Here is a 26,774-nt window from a genome sequence, read left to right as displayed (position 1 = left end):
AGTTCAAGTTATAATCACATATTATCAAAGAACTCCACTAAAACAATCATCCCTAAGAATGTCTTAGTGATTACATGACCCCATTCACTATACCTCCCCCGATCGTCGCGGCCATTGGTATAGTTGCAAGGTAGAGACCTAAGTGTCGATCACATCATCCATGTGACCCATGCTTGATGTTTCGATCACCCGTGTTCCGAGGCCATGTCTATGCACATGCTAGGCATGCCAATTTAACCTTTAGTGTATTCGAAGTGCAACGTGGCTTATACCCACCATATGCGAACGCCATATTCTGACACACGATCGTCATGGTCTGCCTCATAACGGAGAACTTTATTGGTAGTGCACACTTAAGGGAGAATACTTTTATTAGTATTAATGTTAGAGATCATCTTATTTAATGTTACCATTGTGGAAACTTAACACTAGCAACTAAACAACATGTTTTAAGCTATTTTACGTCAAGGTGATGTGTCACATGATATGAGGTTTTCATTAATGTGCTTAGATCTCCATCGAGTGCCCTGGCATGGCGCCTCCAGTTGATTGCCCATCACGACGTTTTACTACTACAACAACTTAGCAACAGCAAGCAGAAACTACTTTACATCATGACCATATCATATAACAAGCCCCCCCCCCCCCCCCCTCCCGGCAAAAGAAAATTAGACGCCTCTATTTTATCTCTTGTAAATTTTACATGGCTGTAAGGGCTTCCATGAAAAGAACTTTTCTTACCTACCAACTTTCAACCACAACACCGATTAAAAGATTGTCTCTATTACACCCCTTTCGGGGCCATCCATTGCAAATGCCATACCGCAAAAGTAAGAGAGACAGACACCCCCAGGCCCCACCCGCTTAAATGGGAGTATTTTAGGTCCATGGGACTGCTAATTTCACGTTTATTTATTGATTTTGTAGTATTTTTTGTGTTAAACAGCTAAGCAGGTTAGCTTTCTCTATTGCCCGCTATAGCTGTTGTAGCTTTCCAAAAGAGGTTGCCGCTAAACCAAATAGCCCGCTATTTAAAACCTTGGTATTTATGGCAAGAAAATTAAATCTAGAAACATCAAAAGGTACCCAGAACCATTCATTGCTCCTGATGCACAATCAGTTTTTACAATATAGGGAAACCGATGGGTTTCACTCTAAACTAATCTGGAGATATGACATATTATTCAAACTCTTGGGAATGTGCAGCTTTGGACAGTCAGATATGCACAATGATCTCAGAGAGGTTACATTCTTCAACCACTCTGGCAAGGTCTCCAATTTTGTGCATTTTGTTAGAGACAAACTCCGGAGGAATGACAAATGCTGCATACCACAGGGTAAAGAAATTAATTCTGTGCACATTGAAATATGAAGTTCCTCAAGCCCATGAAGTTCATGCAGCCCCTCACATTGAGAACATTCTAGTAGCTCGTCACACATGGAAATTGATAGAGCCCTTAAATGCCTAGACAAACCTTGGAGTGATCCTCTACATGCAATCAACTTCTCATTATTCATCAGCATGATCAAGCGTTTAACAGCTCGGAGTTTTACATGCACTGCTATGAATTTTGGGCATTGAGTGACTGTCAATTCTTCAAGGCGCGGGAAAAGTGCTTCTCTGTGTGATGGCAGCCAGGTTTCTAGATTGGGCATGTGAAAGAATGAGAGTTTCTCCAACGAGGGAAACGTGCCATCACCCCCATAGAATGTGTCATCTACATATTTGACAGCATCTATTCCGCTTAGTACAACAGTCTTGAGGAGAGGTAACTGTCCCAGTGGCGGCAGGCTTTCACAAGCCAGATTAACCAGCTTGATATCAGTAAGTGCTTTTAGGTAAGGTACCTTACTGGTTATCCATGATGGAAGTTTCCTTCCTGGATAGGAAAAAAATTGAAGCACTTTCAAACCACGGCTTGGTTTGAGAAGTTCAAGTATTTCCTGTGCTCTTGAACTAGTTTCGGGATCTGTGCAATTTCCAGTCCAACTCAATGCCAATGACTCAAGCTTATGTTTGTCTTGCAAGATAACATTTCTGGCGTCAGCAGAAGAAGAATTTTCCATGTTCTGAATACCGAGTTCCTTCAAATTAACTAAAGGACGTAACTCTGAGATGGTATGTGTTGGAGTCTTCGCTGCAATGTACCTTGGCAATATTTTGATGCTTGTGAGTTGGTTCATCTGACATGGCATTTGAGTTAGTAAAGGACATTCAAGAATGTTTAGGTAGGCAAGACTTCTCAAGCTTTTCATGCCTCTGGGTAAAACAGCAAAGTAGTGACAGCCTTCAAGGTTTAGCGTATGCAGATTCACTAGATTGCTTATAGCTTCATGCAAGCCAAGAAGTTTTTCACAGTGAGATAGGTCCAGCACATGCAAGGATTGCATCTTTCCAACTGATTCTGGCAGTTCAGCAATTTCAGTTCGTGAAAGGTTGATGTGCGTCAAAAATCGAAGGTTGCTAATTGAATCTGGTACTATCTCAATATCACTATGAGAAAGATTGATATAGGTTAATTTTTGTAGCATATCAATTACCCTAGGGATCCTCTTGATCCTGCAAGATGGCATATGCAGTACACGCAGAGCTGTCAGATGTTGGCAAACCTCTGCTGGGATATCTGTGATTGCGCACTTGTTCTCAGACAAAAGCATGTTTTCATCTCTGAGCAATATTAGGGTCCTCAAACTTGCAAATTCAAATAATTCTGGTGGAAGCTTACTGGTTTCAGAATCAACGAGTAAGGAGAGGCACCTGGCATTGTACGAAGGCCAAATTATTTCCCTTCTAGCATCTATTGCTAAGTGGAATCCCCCGCTGATCCTTTGCGCAAGAAGTTGCATCCCAGGATGCATCTTGTAAACAGTGTTTCCACTGTGTCGAGATTTCTGCACTACATCATAGAAGTGTTCTGTCATTATCTTGGAGAAGTACAGATGCATGTCGGATTTGCTGCTTGTCAGTTTTATGAGCTCATCAGCAATGAACATGTCAGTCAGCTGTTCAGGTGTAAAGCTATGAACTAGGAACAGTGAGCAGTAAAGAAAGCATTGCTGGATGCTTGAAGGTAGATGTTTATAGCTGACATAAGCTGCCTCCAACAGAAGGCGGTCTGCATAGAAGACGAGATCAAATCTGCTCAGGACATGCTGCCAAGCGACTTGAGTTTTTCGTATGCTCTTCAGCTTGTTTGATACACTGAGTAGTATTGAGGGCACACCACCACATGTTTCAGCAATCATTTTTCTGATTGGGATGAGCCGTGGTGGCAACTCTGCAGGATTTTGCATCCAATGTGTGAGCAGCTTTGAAGAATCAGCTGGCAAGAGACTCTGTAAGGTGTATGGTTTGAGGGAGTTGGCCAACGTTACAGCATCAGGAATGCGACTAGTGACAATCATCTTGCTTCCTGGCATTCCAGCACTCTGAAGGACTTCCATCAGTACCTGCCATTTCTGCATATTCTGATCCCACACATCATCCAATACAAGAAAAAATCTCCGCCCACTAAGTTCCTTTTTGATAAGGCACTGGAGTTTCTCCGGATCCTCTATGTTACACTTCTGGGTGGTTAGAACTTCTGCTATTCTACTCAATATCACCATGCTATTAAAATTACAAGATACCAAAACCCAAATTCGATCATCACCAAAGGTATCTACAACCCATGGATGCCAGAATACTAGCTGAGCGAGGGTCGTCTTCCCGATTCCAGCCATTCCCGTTATGGGGAGAATTGACAGGCCAAGTGCGCTGTCATGGCTTTGCATCATTCTTAGGACATCATCCACTTCTCTTTCTCTACCAAGTACACCTTCAGGTTCGCCAAATGTTCTTTGACAATTCACAGGTGCATGGATATCTGTGTGTCTGGCTGGCTGTCGGATTCTATATGTTTGTGCATAGCAGTCTTTCAAGTTAGCTATTGCATGCTTGATCTTATTGACAATAAGACGGCGAAAACGGAGCCTTAGAAACATGGGCAAGGTGCGTACCTGAAACGCAAAAAGGTTCCCTTTTTCCATCAGATGGCGAGACACTCTATCCAGCGTGCTATCAGTATCAAGTGTGAGGGACCAGATCCTCTGCAGAAGCTGGAGGTATTGCTCGTTGTTGGTGTTGATCATAAGAAATGCACTCTCATCGGTGTGACTGATCCTCCCATGGATCATCATGAACTGCGCATGCAGGTCCTGGAGTAGGCTTCCAATGCCAAGCAGCTCAGCCAGCTCCTGGACAGATTCGGACTGCAGCTTTTCCATCATTGCGTGCAGTAGATGCTCCACCAACATGGTTTTCTCTTCTATTGTGAACTTCTATCTGAGGAGTCCGATTGCCTTGAACTATGCCCGCACTTGAAGGAGATTATTTATCTTGAAGATCAACATCTGGAGGATTTTCCCCTCATCATTAGTTTGGTGGACTTGTTGATAGTTGACTTCCTTTGGCATCTTTTCCATGGGGCTTCTGTACATACATTGCGTAGGAAACTTCATAGATATTTTTTAGGTCCTTGAACTATTCTTCCTACTGTCACTAAATTTTAATTTTGTAACATGTGGCAGAGGTTAGTGCTAGGTCTACGTCACACGTTACTGTCTCACCAACTGGGCCTTTAACGTTTTTCCTCCCTACAGTGTTCGAAATTAAAAAAAAAAAAAAAAAAAAAAAAAAAAAAAAAAGCTACTATATGGCAGGCATAGTGTTGTTGTTGGAACGTCACTGTCTCACTGATGCAATGGTTCTATAATAAAATATGGGCATGTATTTCTAAGGCATTTATTTGTGCCACAATTATTGAACCAGTCTAGAATCAGACACAAACACATCTCAAAGCTTATCCAAAGGCCAGGAAGTTCAAGAGTTAGGGCATCTCCAACCCCAGGACCCAAACGGACGTGTATAGTCGTCCGATTGTGGTCGTTTGGGTCGACCTCCGGACACGCGGACAGACAATATGTCCGTGGCTTGTTTTGGTTCCCCAACGCGGACAGACCCAAATTATTTCTCTTCCCTGTCAAGCCATACTACTACTTGGGCAAGAACATGCCCGGCGAGCTCCGCCCCGCCCCGTCGAACCTCGGCCCCAGCAGCCTCCGTCCCCGCCCCGGCGACCTCCGCCCCACCCCGCCACTTCCCGGCGACCTCCGCCCCACCCCGCCACTTCCGGCGAGCTCCGCCGCGCCACGGGTCGCCAAGGCACGGCGACCTCCGCCCCCGCCATGCCCCTGGCGAGCTCCGCTCCGCGGTTCCCGCCCGCGTCGACCTCCGCCCGGCGAGCTCGCTCCGGCAGCCCCGCCCGCGTCAACCTCTGCGAGGCCTCCGTCCCCGCACCGGCCGGCGGCCTCCGTCCCGCCCATGGCCGTGCCCGCCCCCGCTGGTGAGCGAGTGTGCGCGCGACGCGGCCGTGCTCGCGGACGGCGGCCGACGGCGTGGCGGGCGGCGCGCGTCGCGGTGGCGGGCGAGGGCGGCGCGGGGAACGGCTGGGAGGGTCCAGCTGCGCGCGTGGGAAGGAAGCGAGCGTGCGCGGCCCCCTGCGGCGCGCGGGCGGCGGAGCTCCTCGCGGCTTGGCTCGGCGGCGGCGTGACGGGCGAGGCCGAGGGCGCGCGTGGCGAGGCCGCCGACCTCCCGGTGATGGCCGCTCCCACCCCCCACCGCCGAGGCTCCAGCTCGCGCACCACAGCTCCGCCGCACCTCTCCTTCGTCGGCAGCAGCTGCAGCGGGCGGAGCTTCCTCGCACGGCGCGGGCGGCGGAGCTCCTCAGCGCGGCGGCAACGCTCATCACCGTTTCGGCCGCGGCGACCTCCGACAGGGACGAAAAAAAGGGGCCATGCTTAGCGACGGGATCCTCCACGCGAGCTCGACGGCGGCGGTTGGCCGGCGAGCCTATTCCGGTGAGGAGCGATGGCAATATCCATGGCAGAAGAGAAAAAGAAGGATAGAGGAGAGTAAATGCTGTGCGGGTCTGGGTGTGTGGCTGCCATGTGGGGTTTGGGAGGACACGCGCGGATGACCAGAGACGCCCGCACGCGTCCGGCTCGCCCCAAATTGCTCCCAAATTTGGTCCGGCTTTGGGTCATGCCGGACAGCACAGCAGTCCGTTTTTAATATGGGTCTGCGCGTTGGGACGCGTTTTTACCCAAACGGACGAAAGTGGTGTCCGTTTTTCGGTTTGGGTCTCCGGGTTGGAGATGCCCTTAACACTGCAACTTGCAGATGGCAAACCTGATTAAATTCCCCCTCAGGCCCATAATACCTGTCGTGGTTTTAATTCAAAATTGTATTGGAACCACGACAAATATTATAGAGGAGGGAGTATTAGAATTTCCTGGAAGTTTCCAATTGGCATGTTCTCAGTCCACATGAAAGACTTGGCATGTGTCCAAAGAAAGACTTGCCAGTTGCCATTGGAATACTTTTGACAGGTTCTTCATAGGAACCTGTGAAGGTTTCTTAGATCCTATCTTGCAAATCCTGCTTGCAATTACTGCGAACTGAACTTCGCTCTGGCGTGCTGTAAAGTAACTGAGGTACTGTACTATTTAAGCTTCAATTTATCTCCAGCATATGACTAATCAGTTCTATTTGTCCTGCAGAAAGATTACCAGCTGCTTCTTTCCAGATCATATTTGTTTGATCCATACTTTGATCTTTCATACTGGTACCATTAATCGTGATGCTTGTCCACCAAAGCATTGAAAAGGATGTCTTTGAGCCACTGGAGGCTCGTGTTACTGAAATTGGACGCCGCTTCTTTGGGGTAGTGAGTTCACCTGGAAATGGTGAAAGAGGTCTTATAGTGCAGGAACTTCCAGCAAAGATTAGATGGGAAGTGCAGCATCTCGAAGAATTGTTTGAGGGAATCAAGGAAGACAAGGAGGGGGTCTATGAAGGCATCACGTCTGTTAGCATGGCAGTCTCTGAGTGGCAAAGAAGATTGGGAATAGCATACCAGAATGTTGGAGCTCCTGAACCTTTTGAGGGAATGAAATGGGCATTTGAGCATCATGAGGAGTGGGTTGAGGATGATACCACATCAGGAGCCAATAATGAGACGCTGTCTTTTGATGAAGATGAGCTTTTTGAATCACTTCGATACCTTAAGACTGCAGAAGGTGGTTCAGAAGCTCGTCTCTTGGAAAGTATCAAGAGTGTGATGCAGTGCATCAACCATGTTCTTGCCACTGTTCGATCAAGAATGGACGCAGCCAATGGGAGCTCTCGTATTGTAGACCATGTCTTCTCCCCAGTATTGGGACTTCTAAAAACTATTGACCATCTAGTATCAGAAGCTACTGCCCGCAGTAACAAATCTGAGAACTATAAGTTCCTTGCCAAGATTGATGAAAAAGTAAATTGCTTGCAAGATGCACTGCATGTGATTGATAGAAACAAGAGAGAGGTTCAGGAAAGCTTTAGGATGATTGAAGATCTCATCTCGCCACTATTGGCACGTCTTAATGACACCTGCAATGATCATTTGGAATCTCCGAGCTTCCAAGATGAGATTAAGCACAACATTAACAGCTTGGTAGATGTACTTGATATGGTTGACAAAAAGAAGCAAGATGGAAATGCTAACTTCACCATTGTCAACGCAGCGTTCTTGCCACTGTTGACTTGTTTGAGCACCTTCAGGCACCTCTCATTAGAAGCCTTAGCTCATGAAGATAAATCAGGTGCTTCTGTTCTCTTGAGCAGCATCACTGATGAGCTATCACAGCTCAAACATGCACTCCAGAAAGTCCAGGAGAAAGAAAAAGGGATATACAGTAACTTTGATGCCATCGAGCAACATATTGATGAGATTTTTGAGGGACCTATCATAGATGCTGAAGGCTCCTTAAAACTTCGGCAGATGGGTGGTCTGCGAGAAAAGCTCCATATGATTCATGAAGAGATAACAAACATATGGGGAAAGGTGAATGACTCTTATAAGGTCCAGGAGGTCTCCATCGGATCGATATCTGCAGGACATGAAGCTTCATCTTATCATCCGTTGTCAGCAGCAGATACATTCTGCATTGCCAGGGAAAGTGCGCAAATGCGGCAGCTCAAGGTTACCATCGATAGTCTGCATACGAGGTTGAGAAATTGCCTTATGTGCCTTGCTGTGTTCCCAGAGGATGCAGTCATCAAGAAGAGGCTGCTAATTCATTGGTGGATTGGAGAAGGCTTTGTGAGTTCAGTTTCCGAGGGAAGAAATTCTTTGATGAACTGCTTGTCCCGAAGGGATTCATTAAGCCAGTAATGAAATACCACTGCGACAAAGTCCACAGTTGCAAGGTGCAACCGTGGATCCGTGGGATACTGATCGAATCTGCAAGGAGCACCGCATTTGTTGAGATCAATTCTGATGGCAGCTCCAAGAATGACTTCACCAGAACCCAGCGTGCATGTTTGTATGATGGGAAGATCCTTACCAATTTCCACCATGATGTGTTGACGGTTTACAATATTAAGCAACAGTATCTGGAGTTAGACAAGGCATGGTTTTCTGGAAAGAAATGTTTGAGCACTCTGCAGTTAGGACGATGGCAGGACTCGAATTATGACCCTCGGGCACATCACATAGAGATGAACAATGTTGAATTCCTAAAACAGTTCAAGTCCTGCAAGGAACTGAAGTACCTGAGCTTGAGAGGCATATCGAGCATTGTAGCCCTCCCAACCTCGATTGGAAAGCTCACAAGACTTGTTATCCTTGATCTCAAAGCATGCCATAATCTGGAGGACATACCAAAGGAGATAGTGAAACTAGTGAAGCTAGAGTACTTGGACGTTTCGGAATGCTACTTGATGTCAGGTATGCCTAAAGGACTAATCAAGCTTTCACAACTTGAAGTTCTCAAGGGGTTTGTTCTGGCCAACACTAGGAGCAAAGATCCCTGCCATCTCAAGGAACTTGTCATGCTGAAAAAATTACGGAAGCTGAGCATTAGAATTGGAAATAGTATAGATAGTGATCAGTTTGAGAAAATCAATGAGTTTTCTGCCCTCCGGTCGCTCACACTTACTTGGGGGACTGCGGTACCCTCAATACCTGCTATACATGATGGAAATCGTGTTTCAGGATCAAGTCATGCTGCTACTACTGCTCTTAAACATGCAATGCCTTCTGTTCTCCCCTCAGGTCTTGAGAAGCTGGATATCCGTTGCTACCCAGTAGCAGAATTTCCTTGCTGGGTTAATCCGCAAGATCTGAAAAATTTGAAGAAACTCTATATCAGGGGAGGTATCATCAGTGGTCTAGGTGAGGACAAGTTCTGGGAGGTGACCGTGGTTCGGCTAATGTTCCTCAATCTTCTCAACTATGCCTGGACTGCACTGCAAGATACATTCAAGAAACTCCACATTTTGGAGGTGCATGAATGTGAAAATCTTGAAACATGGCCTGACTGTCAAAAAGGCTTGTGGCGGAAAGAGATGAATGGAATGTTTGCATCTCTATTACCCTGAAATGAGACTTCAATCTTGCAAGGCATCAGTTTCTTGTTAACTGCCAACTTGTGGTATTTCTTCAACCATGCCATACCAGAACAAGAATTTATAGACAAGGTTCAGAAGGCAACTTGTTGACGGTAAAGAAGAAACTTGAATTTTCGCCAGTCCCGTTCCATTTCCGTGAACAAAATATTGCGACATCACAAAAGAATTATTGTCAGATGGCTATCAGTACTCAGCTCTCCACTTTGTAAGCCTGGATCAAGATCTGGGTGTCTCAGACACGTCATCTCTGAGCAGTGAGCACGCAGTGGCGGAGCCATCCTTGAGCTGTGTAGTCATTTGACTACACAACTTTTTGACAATACAAGCTTAAAATGTGTAAAAAATAATTAGAAAATTATACAAATACATGTATTTGACTACACAACTTTAACATGACTACACATGGTTGATGTTCTGGCTCCGCCACTGTGAGCACGGAAGGGACAGTGAAACGTTCAGGCCGCGTTTTACAGGTACTGCAGCAGCAGATCAATAATCTACTCCCTCCGTTCTTAAAAATAAGACGTTTCCCAAAACACCTTTTTTTTTTTTAGAGAAACACTCTATATTTAGGAACGGGTTCTTTTACTGTACCCAGTACCCCCAAGTTTGTATATACTCTCCATTCTCGTCGATCTACTGGATGAGGTTAACGCAGACTCCGGTAAAAGTGCCATGGAGTAACATGGCAAAAATTAGGGAGTACCACTACCGCAGGGGTAGAATGGTAATATGTAATAATTATTATAACTTTTGTTTATAATCATGAAACCAGAACTCAGTTCTATTGTATCTCCTATTAATGATGACTTCCTCTAGCTGACTGCGGACGGCAAGGGAGCGAGATGCTGAATTTTGTAGTCGTCGTAGAGATAACTGATTCCAAGAAATTGGGGCAAATTGGGGCAAAGATAACCATGAATCTGAAGGGAACAATTCACGGATTCAATTAAGAACAAGGATTTTGGGGATACATGGTTAAACTTAAACAATCTGGTGAAGTAAACCAATTTTTCGCGAAAACGCAAAAGCCTTACGTTTCGATGCATTGATAGAAAAGAAGGTTATACTTAGAAGTCCTCGAGAGGACACACCCGGCATACAACTCGACCCAAGAAAGAGAGCCTATCCTAGGGGAGGAGTTGGCGAACACCTCGGGCCCCCGCGTCCGCCCATTGCTGCGCTTCAAAACAAATGTCGTTGAACAGAGATGCCACTGACGGACGTGCGTTGTCAAAGACCGCAGCACTCCGCTGCTTCCATATCCACCACGCCGTGAGCATGATTATCGACGAGGTGCCTTTGCGCAGCTGGCGAGGGGCGGTCCGCACCACCAGCGACCACCACTCCGCGAAGTATACCAATACGGTGTTCAATCATGCACAGCACATGGGAGATGAAGACAGGATGAGTGGATGTGGTTGAAGAAGACAGAAGGGACGAGCGCCCATAGCGCCTAGTGCCTAACTAAAGTCGAGCGATAAGGGGAAAAATAATGGGAGCGCAGCCGGCCGCCCGGCAGAGAGAAAATAAGTGGTGTGTCCTAGCGGTTGCATGCTCGAGGGAGAAGACCGCCGTTGCAGTCGTGCACCCGGTGGCGACCGAGCGCGTTTGGTAGCCTAGGCTGAATTCTTGTATCGCTGCGCCAGTGAGAAAAATGCCTCTGTCATTTTAGATGGGCCACGGACGAAAAGGCCTCTTGTTTAGTCGCATGTGCAGAGTTTTTTCGGCCCCGTGTAGATTTAGGATCTGCCTGTTTGGTAGGTTGGTGCTTCGAGCTTACTGGTGAAAGACAAGCGGTTCCGCCAGGAATTCGAAGCCTCTACAGGTGAGGGGACATGGCGACTAGCCCCGCCAGATCTCGAGCTCGCGTGCTGGATCCCTGCCACTCGGAGAAGCAATTGAAGGAGGCAATGTGATGAGATCAGGGGAGAGGAAGGTTCAGAGGGGGGAGAGGGAGGGATGCAGGAGCGAGGGGCACTTACGATGAGCAGGTTGTTCATGGCGGCGCGGCGAGGAGAGAGGAACATGCAGACGGTGATGAGAGAGAGAGAGAGGTGGCCGTTGTAGCATATGCGACACTTTAACGTGTGGGGGTTAAGCTGGACGCGCCGTGCTCTGCGGCTGACAAGTGGATCCAACTGGCGATTTATTATATTGCCCCTGTGGATCTAAATAAATGTTGGCTGCCGAAATATTTTTTTTAGATCATAGGCCAAAAGGCCCAACGTTAAATTAATAACGCCACAATGGCGACAAGGTACAAAGAGCTGAACCCAGATTACAACACACACCCACACACCCACACGAATTGCCAACATGGCTACAACCGGAACCTCGAACGGCGATCACAACCCTTACGAAGCCTGCGAAGAATCGGAGAAGACATCGGACAACAACAGTGTTGGGCCGGAGCTCACCCTAGAGCGAGCCATCGAGCACGCACGCCGTCAATAGAACTCCCCGCCGCGGGCAGCGCCACCAGTGGCCGACCACCACTGTGCATTGCTGCGCGTAGTTGACGTATGTCTTTCCGTCCAACACGCGTCCGTTGGGAACCCCAAGAGGAAGGTGTGATGCGTACAGCAGTAAGTTTTCCCTCAGTAAGAAACCAAGGTTTATCGAACCAGTAGGAGTCAAGAAGCACGTCGAAGGTTGATGGCGGCGGAGTGTAGTGCGGCGCAACACCAGGTATTCCGGCGCCAACGTGGAACCTGCACAACACAACCAAATTACTTTGCCCCAATGTGACAGTGAGGTTGTCAATCTCACCGGCTTGCTGTAACAAAGGATTAGATGTATAGTGTGGATGATGATGTTTGCAGAGAACAGTAGAACGAGTATTGCAGTAGATTGTATTCGATGTAAAAGAATGGACCGGGGTCCACAGTTCACTAGTGGTGTCTCTCCCATAAGATAAATAGCATGTTGGGTGAACAAATTACAGTTGGGCAATTGACAAATAAAAAGGGCATGACCATGCACATACATGTTATGATGAGTAGTGTGAGATTCAATTGGGCATTACGACAAAGTACATAGACCGCTATCCAGCATGCATCTATGCCTAAAAAGTCCACCTTCAGGTTATCATCCGAACCCCCTCCAGTATTAAGTTGCAAACAACAGACAATTGCATTAAGTATGGTGCGTAATGTAATCAACAAATACATCCTTAGACATAGCATTGATGTTTTATCCCTAGTGGCAACAGCACATCCACAACCTTAGAACTTTCTGTCACTGTCCCAGATTTAATGGAGACATGAACCCACTATCGAGCATAAATACTCCCTCTTGGAGTTACAAGCAAAAACTTGGCCAGAGCCTCTACTAGCAACGGAGAGCATGCAAGATCATAAACAACACATAGATAGATTGATAATCAACATAGCATAGTATTCCATATTCATCGGATCCCAACAAACGTAACATGTAGCATTACAAATAGATGATCTTGATCATGTTAGGCAGCTGACAAGATCTAACAATGATAGCACAATTAGGAGAAGATGACCATCTAGCTACTGCTATGGACCCATAGTCCAGGGGTGAACTACTCACACATCACTCCGGAGGCGACTATGGCGGTGAAGAGTCCTCCGGGAGATGATTCCCCTCTCCGGCAGGGTGCCGGAGGCGATCTCCTGAATCCCCCGAGATGGGATTGGCGGCGGCGGCGTCTCTGGAAGGTTTTCCGTATCGTGGCTCTCGGTACTGGAACTATTCTCGACGGCTTATGTAGGCGGAAGGGTAGGTTTAGGGGCGACGCGAGGGGCCCACACGCTAGGCCGGCGTGGCCAGGGCCTGGGCCGCGCCGCCCTAGTGTGGCGTCGCCTCGTCGCCCCACTTCGTTTCCTCTCCGGACTTCTGGAAGCTTCATGGAAAAATAAGATCCTGGGCGTTGATTTCATCCAATTCCGAGAATATTTCCTTACTAGGATTTCTGAAACCAAAAACAGCAGAAAACAGCAACTGGCTCTTCGGCATCTCGTTAATAGGTTAGTGCCGGAAAATGCATAAATATGACATAAAGTATGTATAAAACATGTGAGTATCATCATAAAAGTAGCATGGAACATAAGAAATTATCGATACGTTGGAGACGTATCATGCATCGACCACCACCGATCGAACCCCAACAAGCAGCACCAAGGAAACTCGACGAGGAAGCAGGGGAGGACGCAAGCCTTGCCGAAGGTCGCCAAGCGAAGAGCGAACGCCAACCGAAGAGACACGGTAAGCTCCAAGACGATGTGTTCAAGAAGAACACGACACGAGAGCGTCGTCACCGCCCGGTCCGCAGATCTTAGGTTCTCACCCAGAGCACCTTGCTCGTCGAAGACCGCGCCTCAGCCACACCACCAACGGAGAGCCGCATACTGTGAACTCCAAGGCGGTGTCTTCAAGAAGATCACGACACAAGAGCGCCGCCACCGCCCGATCCGAGGATCTTGGTCTTTCACCCGGAGCACGTAGATGGCCAGGGAGAAGCCTCAACAACGCCTTCAAGAAGGGAGCGGCGTCCGCAGACGTCGCCGTCGTGGCCCGGGTGTTGGAGATATGCCCAAGAGGCAATAATAAAATGGTTATTATAATATATCTTTGAGTTTATGATAATGTTTACATACCATGCTATAATTGTATTAACCGAAACATTGATACATGTGTGTTATTTGAACAACAAGGAGTCCCTAGTAAGCCTCTTGTATAACTAGCTTGTTGATTAATAGATGATCATAGTTTCATGATCATGAACATTGGATGTTATTAATATCAAGGTTATGTCATTATGTGAATGATGTAATGGACACACCCAATTAAGCATAGCATAAGATCACGTCATTAAGTTCTATTTGCTATAAGCTTTCGATACATAGTTACCTAGTCCTTTCGAGCATGAGATCATATAAATCACTTATGCCGGAAGGGTACTTTGATTACATCAAACGCCACTGCGTAAATGGGTGGTTATAAAGATGGGATTAGGTATTCGGAAAGTATGAGTTGAGGCATATGGATCAACAGTGGGATTTGTCCATCCCGATGACGGATAGATATACTCTGGGCCCTCTCGGTGGAATGTCGTCTAATTAGCTTGCAAGCATATGAATGGTTCATAAGAGATGACATATCACGGTACGAGTAAAGAGTACTTGTCAGGAGACGAGGTTGAACGAGGTATAGAGATACCAATGATCAAACCTCGGACAAGTAAAATATCGCGTGACAAAGGGAATCGGTATCGTATGTGAATGGTTCATTCGATCACTAAGTCATCGTTGAATATGTGGGAGCCATTATGGATCTCCAGATCCCGCTATTGGTTATTGGTCGGAGAGAGGTCTCAACCATGTCTATATAGTTCGTGAACCGTAGGGTGACACACTTAAGGTTTGATGTCGTTTAAGTAGATATGGAATATGGAATGGAGTTTGAAGTTTTGTTCGGAGTCTCGGATGGGATCCAAGACATCACGAGGAGGTCCGGAATGGTCCGGAGAATAAGATTCATATATAGAAAGTCATATTCCAAGTTTGGAAATGATCCGGTGCATTTATGGCAGGTTCTAGAAAGTTCTAGAAAAGTCCGGAAGAAATCACCATGGAAAGTAGAGTCCCGGAGGGACTCCACCTTGCATGGCCAGCCAAACCCTAAGGGGAGGAGTCCCAGGTGGGCTCCACCATAGGTGGCCGGACAACCCCACAAGGAAGGGGTGGGAGTCCCACCTTGAGTGGGGATTCCCCCCTTGAGTAGGTTTCCCACCTATGGGAGGTTTTGTTTTTGGGGTCTTATTCGAAGACTTGGACTACAACTCTTGGGGATTTCCACCTATATAATGAGGAGGAGAGGGAGGGGGCAGCCGACTCTTGGCCGCACCACCTAGGGCCCCCATGGCCGGCGCCCTACCCCTCTCTCTCCCCAAACCCTAGCGCCCCTCCTCCACATAATACTCCCGCAGCGCATAGGCGAAGCCCTGCCGGAGTTCTCCATCGACACCGCCACCACGTCGTCGTGTTGCCGGGATTCCAAGGAGGATCTACTACTTCCGCTGCCCGCTGGAACGGGGAGAAGGACGTCGTCATCAACACCGAACGTGTGACCGAGTACGGAGGTGCTGCCCGATTGTGGCACCGTCAAGATCTTCTACGCGCTTTTGCAAGCGGCAAGTGATCGACTACAGCAACAACGAGATCTAATCTCGTAGGCTTTGGAAATCTTCGAGGGTTAGTCTCATGATCTTCTCGTTGCTCCCATCTTCTAGATTGCATCTTGGCTTGTTTTTCGTTCTCGCGGTATTTCTAAGGCATTTATTTGTGCCACAATTATTGAACCAGTCTAGAATCAGACACAAACACATCTCAAAGCTTATCCAAAGGCCGGGAAGTTCAAGAGTTAGGGCATCTCCAACCCCAGGACCCAAATGGACGTGTATAGTCGTCCGATTGTGGTCGTTTGGGTCGACCTCCGGACACGCGGACAGACAATATGTCCGTGGCTTGTTTTGGTTCCCCAACGCGGACAGACCCAAATTATTTCTCTTCCCTGTCAAGCCATACTACTACTTGGGCAAGAACATGCCCGGCGAGCTCCGCCCCGCCTCGTCGAACCTCGGCCCCAGCAGCCTCCGTCCCCGCCCCGGCGACCTCCGCCCCACCCCGCCACTTCCCGGCGAGCTCCGCCGCGCCACGGGTCGCCAAGGCACGGCGACCTCCGCCCCCACTGTCAACACCCGGATTTTTAAGTCCGGATGCCTATTATGTCATACATCGCAATCCCAGGAAATTGTTGTTGCGAGGCATAATAGTTAAGTATCACAGTCATCATTCATTACAAACCATAATGTCTTACAAATTGGAATCACATGATCCATATTACACAAATAGTTGATCTAATGATCAACGAACAAACACAAGTTCATAGCGGAAGCGTAAGATACAAGGACTCTCTAGTCCACAGGCCAACGCTTGACGTTAGAAGCTCCTAGTTGTGGTAGACATCCTGCTGATCGTCCTCCTCGTACTGCTGCTCGGCTTCATAGTCTGGCCATTTGAATAGCCAGGGACAAAGCCGTGAGTACTTTAAGTACTCGCAATCTAATACTAAGGTAAGTACTAACATTACTATTGAAAGTGTTCTAAGCTCTAAGTTTATTTGCAGAAAGCCAATTTTATTTCATAAACACTTTTGTAAACAACTCCTCAAGTGCTAACTAACTCAAGTGGGAACATTAGTGTCATTCCCACAACTTAGTTGTGATTCAAGTCAAAGTCACCGTTCAAGTTCAAAAAAAGATATAAATTCTGATGACGGAAACAGAATGGCCTTTCCAATTGTCCATATCCGCGGACGCGGCTATTCGAATAGTTCTACACTCTGCAGAGGTCGCACACTTGTGCCACAACATTTGATTACATCCGTCAGGGATAAAACCCTGAATAATCGTAACTCAGTACGCGGATCATCAACCATTAACCTTTCACTTACACACCCTAGTATAGGCACCCCTCCCCATGAGCTTGGCCTCCCGGTGAAAACCAACTGTTAACCCGGGAACTGCACAGGGCTTGGCCGTACAATTCACCTTCAATTCACATCATTTCTCAACAACGGAGGCAGCCTCAAGCATAACCCCTATGACGTGTGTTCAGAGGGAACCCATACTAAGACGCATAAATTTCCAGCTAAGCCCTACCCATAATCAGGTATTGTGGGGGTACTCAAATATTGGAATGGTATCGCATCCAATCAATCATCAGTTTTTAGCCAAAGTCCCCAAGTCAACTTCAGTGTCATATTCACCTTCAAAATCTTTCAATGGAAATGACTAATCATTCCAAGGTTTTCACCATCCTCATTTCATCAACACATTGTTCCCATCTAGAGTAGTCAACTTAAATTTAGCACTAGCCACTATGTGTGAGGGGTGCTAAGTATTTGCTTCTAGGCTAAGTTTGATACTCTTGTACTAACTCCATACTAATCTAGTAAAACATAAATCAAAAGGTACTTTGATAAAACAAAAGTAAATAAAGCTTGTAAAGTAAAAACTGGGAAATAGGATCATAAGCATAAAGAAAAAGGGGTAATGCCTTGCTCATGGTGAGCTTTGCACTTTGCAAGAGTATTATCTTGCCTTGGTTGGGAAACTGGTCAAAGTGGTCTTCTTCTTCCTGGAAGTAGACCTCCTCCTCCTCCTGGTACTCCTCGGTACTAGCGTCTAAAATACGAATACGGGGTACACAATCATCACACCAAACTAATCTACTAAACTATGCACAAACATGGTTCACACACCTAAACTAGCATCACATTTGGCTAATAAGTTGGTGGATGTGTTTTTCTTATTAATTAAGAAAAATAATTTCCTCTCATACTAAACTTAAGTGTTACTTTGAATTATTTAGAGAAATAATTTCCTCTCATTATCTTATTAAGATTTAATTTCTCTTATGCATAATATGTGACCTAGGTTGACCCAAGTCAACCTCTTCACACTTAGCATTTGGAGAAAAAGATTTAAATGAGGTGAGCACCTCATACCATTTAATTCTAGCATAACAAAGATTTAATTTCACCAACAATTCCTATGGGACCTAAATAACCAGAGTCTCCACTTTACTTGGAATTGGTGGTGACAAGATTTAAATGAGGGAAACTCCCACATAAGAATTATTAATAGTTTTGGACAAAATCTTTGACTAGAAATAGCCATAAAGGCATTTAAACAACTAAACCATGATCATTCAAAGGAAGCATGGCATATTTTTGTAGAAACAATTAGTATAAGTGAAAAGTGAATTATTGGAGGTGGAATTAACTGAAAAGCATTTATGGTTGATTTTTAAGAATTATTATAAGACAGAAAAGTCCCTGCCTTGTTTATTTTGTCACTTTAATTCTACAAAAGATCTAGGGTTCTATCCAGTGGCAAGGTGTAGACAATTTCATAAGGTTTCCAAAAAGATAAAGTTTGCAAAATTTGGCCCAGTAGATTTGTCACAATTGAAATTCAAAGTTTGCATCAGATTAGAGTATTTTATCTAAATTCCAGATTTGAATTCAAACGGTGGGCTTCGCGCGGGAAAAGAACTGGGCTGCGGGAAAAAAAGGAAAATGGGCCGGCCCACTTCGCGTCCAGCGCGAGCAGGCCGTCTGACGGCGGGTCCCAGTGGTCAGCGAGATTAACTCACCGAACCGGTACGGGAAGCGAGGAGCGTTGGATCAGGCGATGATCCAACGGCTGGAGGTTGTCGTCGTCGACGGCGAGAGGCAGTGGCGAGCGCGGCGGCAGCAGGGGGTCGGAGCCGTCGTCGGAGCTCCGGCGGTCGTCGGAGTGGTGCGCCGCGACGTTGTCGATGATGGGGAGGCGCCTGGAAGCAGCGGCGCGTCCTGGGGCGGCCTCCTTCTCCGGCGGGCTTCGGCTACGGTAAGCGGCGGCGAGCTAGCAATTGCGGCGGTGCGGTGGCTAAAAGATGGAATTGAGGCGGCGGGGAGAGGCTGTGAGGTGAGGGAAGGTGAGTGGCGTGCTCAATTGGAGCGGGCGGGGGCTCCTTTTATAGCGGCGAGAGGTGGCTGTGGCGCCCGGCTAGGTTCGCCATGGTCGCCGTCGGTCCAGGGCCGCGAAGGGGCAAGTGATGGGCTCGGAGTGTTGGCGACGTCCAGGCGGAGCTGACGCGCTTGATTGTGGGGAAAACGAGGCACTACAGCGGTGGTGAGCTTGACGGAAGCTCTCGGGCAGTGGCGGATGGTCGTCGACGCGTTCGTCACCTGCGGCGTTCCCGCGGGCCAGCGAGCGTGTCCAGGCGTGTCAGGGTGAGGTGAGGCGTCGACTGGCGGTGAGCGTGAAGGCTGAGGTGATGCGAGGACGCGGGGCGTCGTCACGCTCTGGGCGTCCAGGGTGATCGCCATGCGCGCTCTGGCGCGGCATGGGCGTTGCCTGGGCGTCACTGGGCGCGCTGGTTCCGGCGTGTGCGTGCGTCGTGTTGACCATGGGAGGGTACGGGCGTGTCCAGGAGAGTGAGGGGAAGCTAGTGGACACGATGGTGCAGGCCAGAGATGGCCAGTGGTGAGGATGGCATGAGGGTGGCATTGCCATGCCACGGCATGGCCATCCTTGGTCAATGTCGAGCAACAGAGGTGGTGGCAAGTGGTGAAAAGATGTGGTGAGGTGAGAGGGAGACTCCAGGGTGCAGAGAGGGCAAGGTTGGACCAAGTCCAAGGTAGAAAATGAAGTATGGGCTCAAATTTCTACCCTGCCTGCAATGTGTTCGACAGAATGCCCGCAAGAAACATATTTTTGAATTTTGAAAATCTTTTTGGTGGGTTGAAATCAAATAATAGATGGAGCATTTTGGTGGTGGTGGTGGTCAAAATGGAATTGATATGCAAAATCACATTTTGCATATGATCTTGTTTTTGTGAGAAAGTTCCAACTTTGCTTGCTTCCCATTTGAAATTGGTGATGAATTTGGGGTGATGGTTTTGGGCAAAGTTGTAGTGCTTGATGTTGTCTTGGATGAGGTGAAAAGGTTTGACAAAGTTTAGAAGTGGAAAGAAGAAAACCAGGGGCTCAAAGTGAGCATCAGACTAAAAATGGCTCATGTGACCATAATCACATGTGAGCTCAAAATTGCTTCAAATTTGAATTGAAAAGTGTTTGAGGGTTTCCAAAGTTGTTAATATATGTTTGGTATCCATTTACACCCAATGGTGCAAACCAAAAAGGTCTATAACAAAGATTTGTAAAAATGGCCTAAGCCTTATGGGTGTGTGAAGTTGGGTTTTTATTATTTCTTTTCTATTTTCTTTTTATTTGACTTTGGGTGATCAAGGGATCATTGCTAGGGTTTTAGAGTGAGAGAGAACACATAAGCAAACATCATGGCAAGTGCACACTCAAAATAATTAATAAGGTGATCTATATGCATAAACCTATATGATGAGAAAAGTTTTTTGTTAACCCTGATTTTTGGATTCTTGAACTCTCTCTCTTGTTCATTTTATTGAAACTTGGGATGTTACACCCACCATGCCCTGGCGAGCTCCGCTCTGGCAGTTCCCGCCCGCGTCGACCTCTGTCCCGGCCGCGTCGACCTCCGCCCCGGCGAGCTCTGCTCCGGCAGGCCCCGCCCGCGTCAACCTCTGCAGGCCTCCGTCCCCGCACCGGCCTGGCGGCCTCCGTCCCGCCCGTGGCCGTGCTCCGCCCCGCCTGGTGAGCAGGCGTGCGCGCGCGACGCGGCCGTGCTCGCGGACGGCGGCCGACGGCGTGGCGGGCGGCGCGCGTCGCGGTGGCGGGCGAGGGCGGCGCGGGGAACGGCCTGGGAGGGTCCAGCTGCTGCGCGCGTGGGAAGGAAGCGGCGTGCGCGGCCCTGCAGCGGCGCGGGCGGCGGAGCTCCTCGCGGCTTGGCTCAGCGGCGGCGTGACGGGCGAGGCCAGGGGCGCGCGTGGCGAGGCCGCCGACCTCCCCGGTGATGGCCGCTCCCACGGCCCCCGCCCGCCAGGCTCCAGCTCGCGCACCACAGCTCCGCCGCACCTCTCCTTCGTCGGCAGCAGCTGCAGCGGGCGGAGCTTCCTCGCGCGGCGCGGGCGGCGGAGCTCCTCAGCGCGGCGGCAACGCTCATCACCGTTTCGGCCGCGGCGACCTCCGACAGGGACGAAAAAAAGGGGCCATGCTTAGCGACGGGATCCTCCACGCGAGCTCGACGGCGGCGGTTGGCCGGCGAGCCTATTCCGGTGAGGAGCGATGGCAATATCCATGGCAGAAGAGAAAAAGAAGGATAGAGGAGAGTAAATGATGTGCGGGTCTGGGTGTGTGGCTGCCATGTGGGGTTTGGGAGGACACGCTTGGATGACCAGAGACGCCCGCACGCGTCCGGCTCGCCCCAAATTGCTCCCAATTTTGGTCCGGCTTTGGGTCGTGCCGGACAGCACAGCAGTCCGTTTTTAATATGGGTCTGCGCGTTGGGACGCGTTTTTACCCAAACGGACGAAAGTGGTGTCCGTTTTTCGGTTTGGGTCTCCGGGTTGGAGATGCCCTTAACACTGCAACTTGCAGATGGCAAACCTGATTAAATTCCCCCTCAGGCCCATAATACCTGTCGTGGTTTTAATTCAAAATTGTATTGGAACCACGACAAATATTATAGAGGAGGGAGTATTAGAATTTCCTGGAAGTTTCCAATTGGCATGTTCTCAGTCCACATGAAAGACTTGGCATGTGTCCAAAGAAAGACTTGCCAGTTGCCATTGGAATACTTTTGACAGGTTCTTCATAGGAACCTGTGAAGGTTTCTTAGATCCTATCTTGCAAATCCTGCTTGCAATTACTGCGAACTGAACTTCGCTCTGGCGTGCTGTAAAGTAACTGAGGTACTGTACTATTTAAGCTTCAATTTATCTCCAGCATATGACTAATCAGTTCTATTTGTCCTGCAGAAAGATTACCAGCTGCTTCTTTCCAGATCATATTTGTTTGATCCATACTTTGATCTTTCATACTGGTACCATTAATCGTGATGCTTGTCCACCAAAGCATTGAAAAGGATGTCTTTGAGCCACTGGAGGCTCGTGTTACTGAAATTGGACGCCGCTTCTTTGGGGTAGTGAGTTCACCTGGAAATGGTGAAAGAGGTCTTATAGTGCAGGAACTTCCAGCAAAGATTAGATGGGAAGTGCAGCATCTCGAAGAATTGTTTGAGGGAATCAAGGAAGACAAGGAGGGGGTCTATGAAGGCATCACGTCTGTTAGCATGGCAGTCTCTGAGTGGCAAAGAAGATTGGGAATAGCATACCAGAATGTTGGAGCTCCTGAACCTTTTGAGGGAATGAAATGGGCATTTGAGCATCATGAGGAGTGGGTTGAGGATGATACCACATCAGGAGCCAATAATGAGACGCTGTCTTTTGATGAAGATGAGCTTTTTGAATCACTTCGATACCTTAAGACTGCAGAAGGTGGTTCAGAAGCTCGTCTCTTGGAAAGTATCAAGAGTGTGATGCAGTGCATCAACCATGTTCTTGCCACTGTTCGATCAAGAATGGACGCAGCCAATGGGAGCTCTCGTATTGTAGACCATGTCTTCTCCCCAGTATTGGGACTTCTAAAAACTATTGACCATCTAGTATCAGAAGCTACTGCCCGCAGTAACAAATCTGAGAACTATAAGTTCCTTGCCAAGATTGATGAAAAAGTAAATTGCTTGCAAGATGCACTGCATGTGATTGATAGAAACAAGAGAGAGGTTCAGGAAAGCTTTAGGATGATTGAAGATCTCATCTCGCCACTATTGGCACGTCTTAATGACACCTGCAATGATCATTTGGAATCTCCGAGCTTCCAAGATGAGATTAAGCACAACATTAACAGCTTGGTAGATGTACTTGATATGGTTGACAAAAAGAAGCAAGATGGAAATGCTAACTTCACCATTGTCAACGCAGCGTTCTTGCCACTGTTGACTTGTTTGAGCACCTTCAGGCACCTCTCATTAGAAGCCTTAGCTCATGAAGATAAATCAGGTGCTTCTGTTCTCTTGAGCAGCATCACTGATGAGCTATCACAGCTCAAACATGCACTCCAGAAAGTCCAGGAGAAAGAAAAAGGGATATACAGTAACTTTGATGCCATCGAGCAACATATTGATGAGATTTTTGAGGGACCTATCATAGATGCTGAAGGCTCCTTAAAACTTCGGCAGATGGGTGGTCTGCGAGAAAAGCTCCATATGATTCATGAAGAGATAACAAACATATGGGGAAAGGTGAATGACTCTTATAAGGTCCAGGAGGTCTCCATCGGATCGATATCTGCAGGACATGAAGCTTCATCTTATCATCCGTTGTCAGCAGCAGATACATTCTGCATTGCCAGGGAAAGTGCGCAAATGCGGCAGCTCAAGGTTACCATCGATAGTCTGCATACGAGGTTGAGAAATTGCCTTATGTGCCTTGCTGTGTTCCCAGAGGATGCAGTCATCAAGAAGAGGCTGCTAATTCATTGGTGGATTGGAGAAGGCTTTGTGAGTTCAGTTTCCGAGGGGAAGAAATTCTTTGATGAACTGCTTGTCCCGAAGGGATTCATTAAGCCAGTAATGAAATACCACTGCGACAAAGTCCACAGTTGCAAGGTGCAACCGTGGATCCGTGGGATACTGATCGAATCTGCAAGGAGCACCGCATTTGTTGAGATCAATTCTGATGGCAGCTCCAAGAATGACTTCACCAGAACCCAGCGTGCATGTTTGTATGATGGGAAGATCCTTACCAATTTCCACCATGATGTGTTGACGGTTTACAATATTAAGCAACAGTATCTGGAGTTAGACAAGGCATGGTTTTCTGGAAAGAAATGTTTGAGCACTCTGCAGTTAGGACGATGGCAGGACTCGAATTATGACCCTCGGGCACATCACATAGAGATGAACAATGTTGAATTCCTAAAACAGTTCAAGTCCTGCAAGGAACTGAAGTACCTGAGCTTGAGAGGCATATCGAGCATTGTAGCCCTCCCAACCTCGATTGGAAAGCTCACAAGACTTGTTATCCTTGATCTCAAAGCATGCCATAATCTGGAGGACATACCAAAGGAGATAGTGAAACTAGTGAAGCTAGAGTACTTGGACGTTTCGGAATGCTACTTGATGTCAGGTATGCCTAAAGGACTAATCAAGCTTTCACAACTTGAAGTTCTCAAGGGGTTTGTTCTGGCCAACACTAGGAGCAAAGATCCCTGCCATCTCAAGGAACTTGTCATGCTGAAAAAATTACGGAAGCTGAGCATTAGAATTGGAAATAGTATAGATAGTGATCAGTTTGAGAAAATCAATGAGTTTTCTGCCCTCCGGTCGCTCACACTTACTTGGGGGACTGCGGTACCCTCAATACCTGCTATACATGATGGCAATCGTGTTTCAGGATCAAGTCATGCTGCTACTATGGGCATGACTATGCCGTTTTGGTATATCCAGATGGAAAAAGGGGTCCTGGGTCTCGTCGGGAGACGGCTGGAGATGCTCTAACTGATGGTGACTGTCGCCTTTGGACTAACCCTCCGAAACCCTAGCTTCCACGACATACTCCGCCCACGTACGTCTCTCCTCTCAGCCGCCGCCTAAACCCTAGCCGCCTCCAGTTCTTCCTCCTCCATAGATTGGTTCCCCCTCCTCCGGTCGGCTTCGCCGGCGTCGGGAGGAGTGGGGAACCCGATCTATGCGTGGAGTTTCGAATTAAAGTATTGTTTTCATTAGATTATGTTAGGATTTTGGTAGCCGTCTTCTAGTTGGTTTCCCCTCAATGGAGATGGCATCGTCTGCAATAAGTGATCTTCAGCCTTTCGTTCGGCGACGAGATCTTCTTCCCGGCGTCAATGGTGGTGTTGAACAATCACAATTTTCTAGGTATGGGCCTTCGGATCTTGCTTCGTCAGATCGATTTTGGATCTTTTGTCGTTGTTGCCGCGAGGAGGATTATCCTCGCAGTTTTTGTCCCGGCTGCTACGTCCTCGACAAAGCTAGTCGGTTATTATTCCCTGACATGCTGGTGTTGGTACTCTTGCCGATGTTGTATGACTGCTTTAATGGTTGCTTGCGTGCACGCAGCCTTGGCATTGCGGCTCAAAAAATTATGGGAGAACTTTCGTCGGTATCTACAGGTTTATGGTTCGTTATCTATCTTTGGCTGCCTTCAGAAGAGTACAAGATTGTGTTCTGGAAGAAGAAAGAAATTGAAGACCTCGAAGATTTGTTATTATCTTTTAGACTTTATTTTGTAATCGTTGGAGTCAGTTCATGTATCTCTACCATGTATTATTTGTTGCTATGAATATATGTGGTATTGATTGTCAAAAAAAAAAAAAGTCATGCTGCTACTACTGCTCTTAAACATGCAATGCCTTCTGTTCTCCCCTCAGGTCTTGAGAAGCTGGATATCCGTTGCTACCCAGTAGCAGAATTTCCTTGCTGGGTTAATCCGCAAGATCTGAAAATTTTGAAGAAACTCTATATCAGGGGAGGTATCATGAGTGGTCTAGGTGAGGACAAGTTCTGGGAGGTGACCGTGGTTCGGCTAAGGTTCCTCAATCATCTCAACTATGCCTGGACTGCACTGCAAGATACATTCAAGAAACTCCACATTTTGGAGGTGCATGAATGTGAAAATCTTGAAACATGGCCTGACTGTCAAAAAGGCTTGTGGCGGAAAGAGATGAATGGAATGTTTGCATCTCTATTACCCTGAAATGAGACTTCAATCTTGCAAGGCATCAGTTTCTTGTTAACTGCCAACTTGTGGTATTTCTTCAACCATGCCATACCAGAACAAGAATTTATAGACAAGGTTCAGAAGGCAACTTGTTGACGGTAAAGAAGAAACTTGAATTTTCGCCAGTCCCGTTCCATTTCCGTGAACAAAATATTGCGACATCACAAAAGAATTATTGTCAGATGGCTATCAGTACTCAGCTCTCCACTTTGTAAGCCTGGATCAAGATCTGGGTGTCTCAGACACGTCATCTCTGAGCAGTGAGCACGGAAGGGACAGTGAAACGTTCAGGCCGCGTTTTACAGGTACTGCAGCAGCAGATCAATAATCTACTCCCTCCGTTCTTAAAAATAAGACGTTTCCCAAAACACCTTTTTTTTTTTAGAGAAACACTCTATATTTAGGAACGGGTTCTTTTACTGTACCCAGTACCCCCAAGTTTGTATATACTCTCCATTCTCGTCGATCTACTGGATGAGGTTAACGCAGACTCCGGTAAAAGTGCCATGGAGTAACATGGCAAAAATTAGGGAGTACCACTACCGCAGGGGTAGAATGGTAATATGTAATAATTATTATAACTTTTGTTTATAATCATGAAACCAGAACTCAGTTCTATTGTATCTCCTATTAATGATGACTTCCTCTAGCTGACTGCGGACGGCAAGGGAGCGAGATGCTGAATTTTGTAGTCGTCGTAGAGATAACTGATTCCAAGAAATTGGGGCAAATTGGGGCAAAGATAACCATGAATCTGAAGGGAACAATTCACGGATTCAATTAAGAACAAGGATTTTGGGGATACATGGTTAAACTTAAACAATCTGGTGAAGTAAACCAATTTTTCGCGAAAACGCAAAAGCCTTACGTTTCGATGCATTGATAGAAAAGAAGGTTATAATTAGAAGTCCTCGAGAGGACACACCCCGCATACAACTCGACCCAAGAAAGAGAGCCTATCCTAGGGGAGGAGTTGGCGAACACCTTGGGCCCCCGCGTCCGCCCATTGCTGCGCTTCAAA

General features: G+C 47.3%; 2 protein-coding genes and 1 pseudogene across 3 annotated transcripts; 2 read left to right on the top strand and 1 right to left on the bottom strand.

Annotated features, from left to right (window-relative positions):
* Window positions 1-1,060: 1,060 nt before the first annotated feature.
* LOC127333876 (putative disease resistance protein RGA3) lies at window positions 1,061-4,564 on the bottom strand. Of its 2 annotated transcripts, XM_051360316.2 has the most exons (2): window positions 4,000-4,106; window positions 1,061-3,892 (listed from the first exon to the last, which is right to left on the bottom strand). In XM_051360316.2, exon 2 carries the CDS (start codon window positions 3,775-3,777, stop codon window positions 1,150-1,152), a length of 2,628 nt encoding a protein of 875 aa, XP_051216276.1. In that variant the 5' UTR covers window positions 3,778-3,892; window positions 4,000-4,106; the 3' UTR covers window positions 1,061-1,149. The 2 variants fall into 2 exon arrangements, with proteins under 2 accessions (XP_051216276.1, XP_051216275.1); XM_051360315.2 differs by having other exon boundaries at window positions 1,061-4,564.
* A 1,250-nt stretch (window positions 4,565-5,814) lies between these two features.
* On the top strand, window positions 5,815-9,750 carry LOC127333877 (uncharacterized; annotated as a pseudogene).
* Window positions 9,751-21,405: 11,655 nt separating this feature from the next.
* LOC139836084 (uncharacterized) lies at window positions 21,406-26,376 on the top strand. The gene is made up of 3 exons (XM_071826310.1): window positions 21,406-21,865; window positions 21,932-24,431; window positions 25,366-26,376. The coding sequence occupies exons 2-3, from the start codon at window positions 22,012-22,014 to the stop codon at window positions 25,727-25,729; spliced, it is 2,784 nt and encodes a 927-aa protein (XP_071682411.1). The 5' UTR covers window positions 21,406-21,865; window positions 21,932-22,011; the 3' UTR covers window positions 25,730-26,376.
* The last annotated feature ends 398 nt before the right edge of the window (window positions 26,377-26,774 follow it).

This window comes from Lolium perenne, chromosome 2 (assembly GCF_019359855.2).
Source record: "Lolium perenne isolate Kyuss_39 chromosome 2, Kyuss_2.0, whole genome shotgun sequence".
Lineage (NCBI taxonomy): Eukaryota > Viridiplantae > Streptophyta > Magnoliopsida > Poales > Poaceae > Lolium > Lolium perenne.
The sequence above is the reverse complement of the archived record's forward strand: the minus strand, read 5'-3'. Positions and strand labels throughout refer to the sequence as shown.

Coding starts and splice junctions, on each gene's coding strand:
- LOC127333876 (XM_051360315.2), bottom strand. CDS start 4,296: ATGTTGGTGGAGCATCTACTGCACGCAATGATGGAAAAGCTGCAGTCC.
- LOC139836084 (XM_071826310.1), top strand. CDS start 22,012: ATGCTTGTCCACCAAAGCATTGAAAAGGATGTCTTTGAGCCACTGGAG. Junction 24,432..25,365: donor TCAAGTCATGCTGCTACTAT/GGGCATGACTAT, acceptor TGCTGCTACTAC/TGCTCTTAAACATGCAATGC.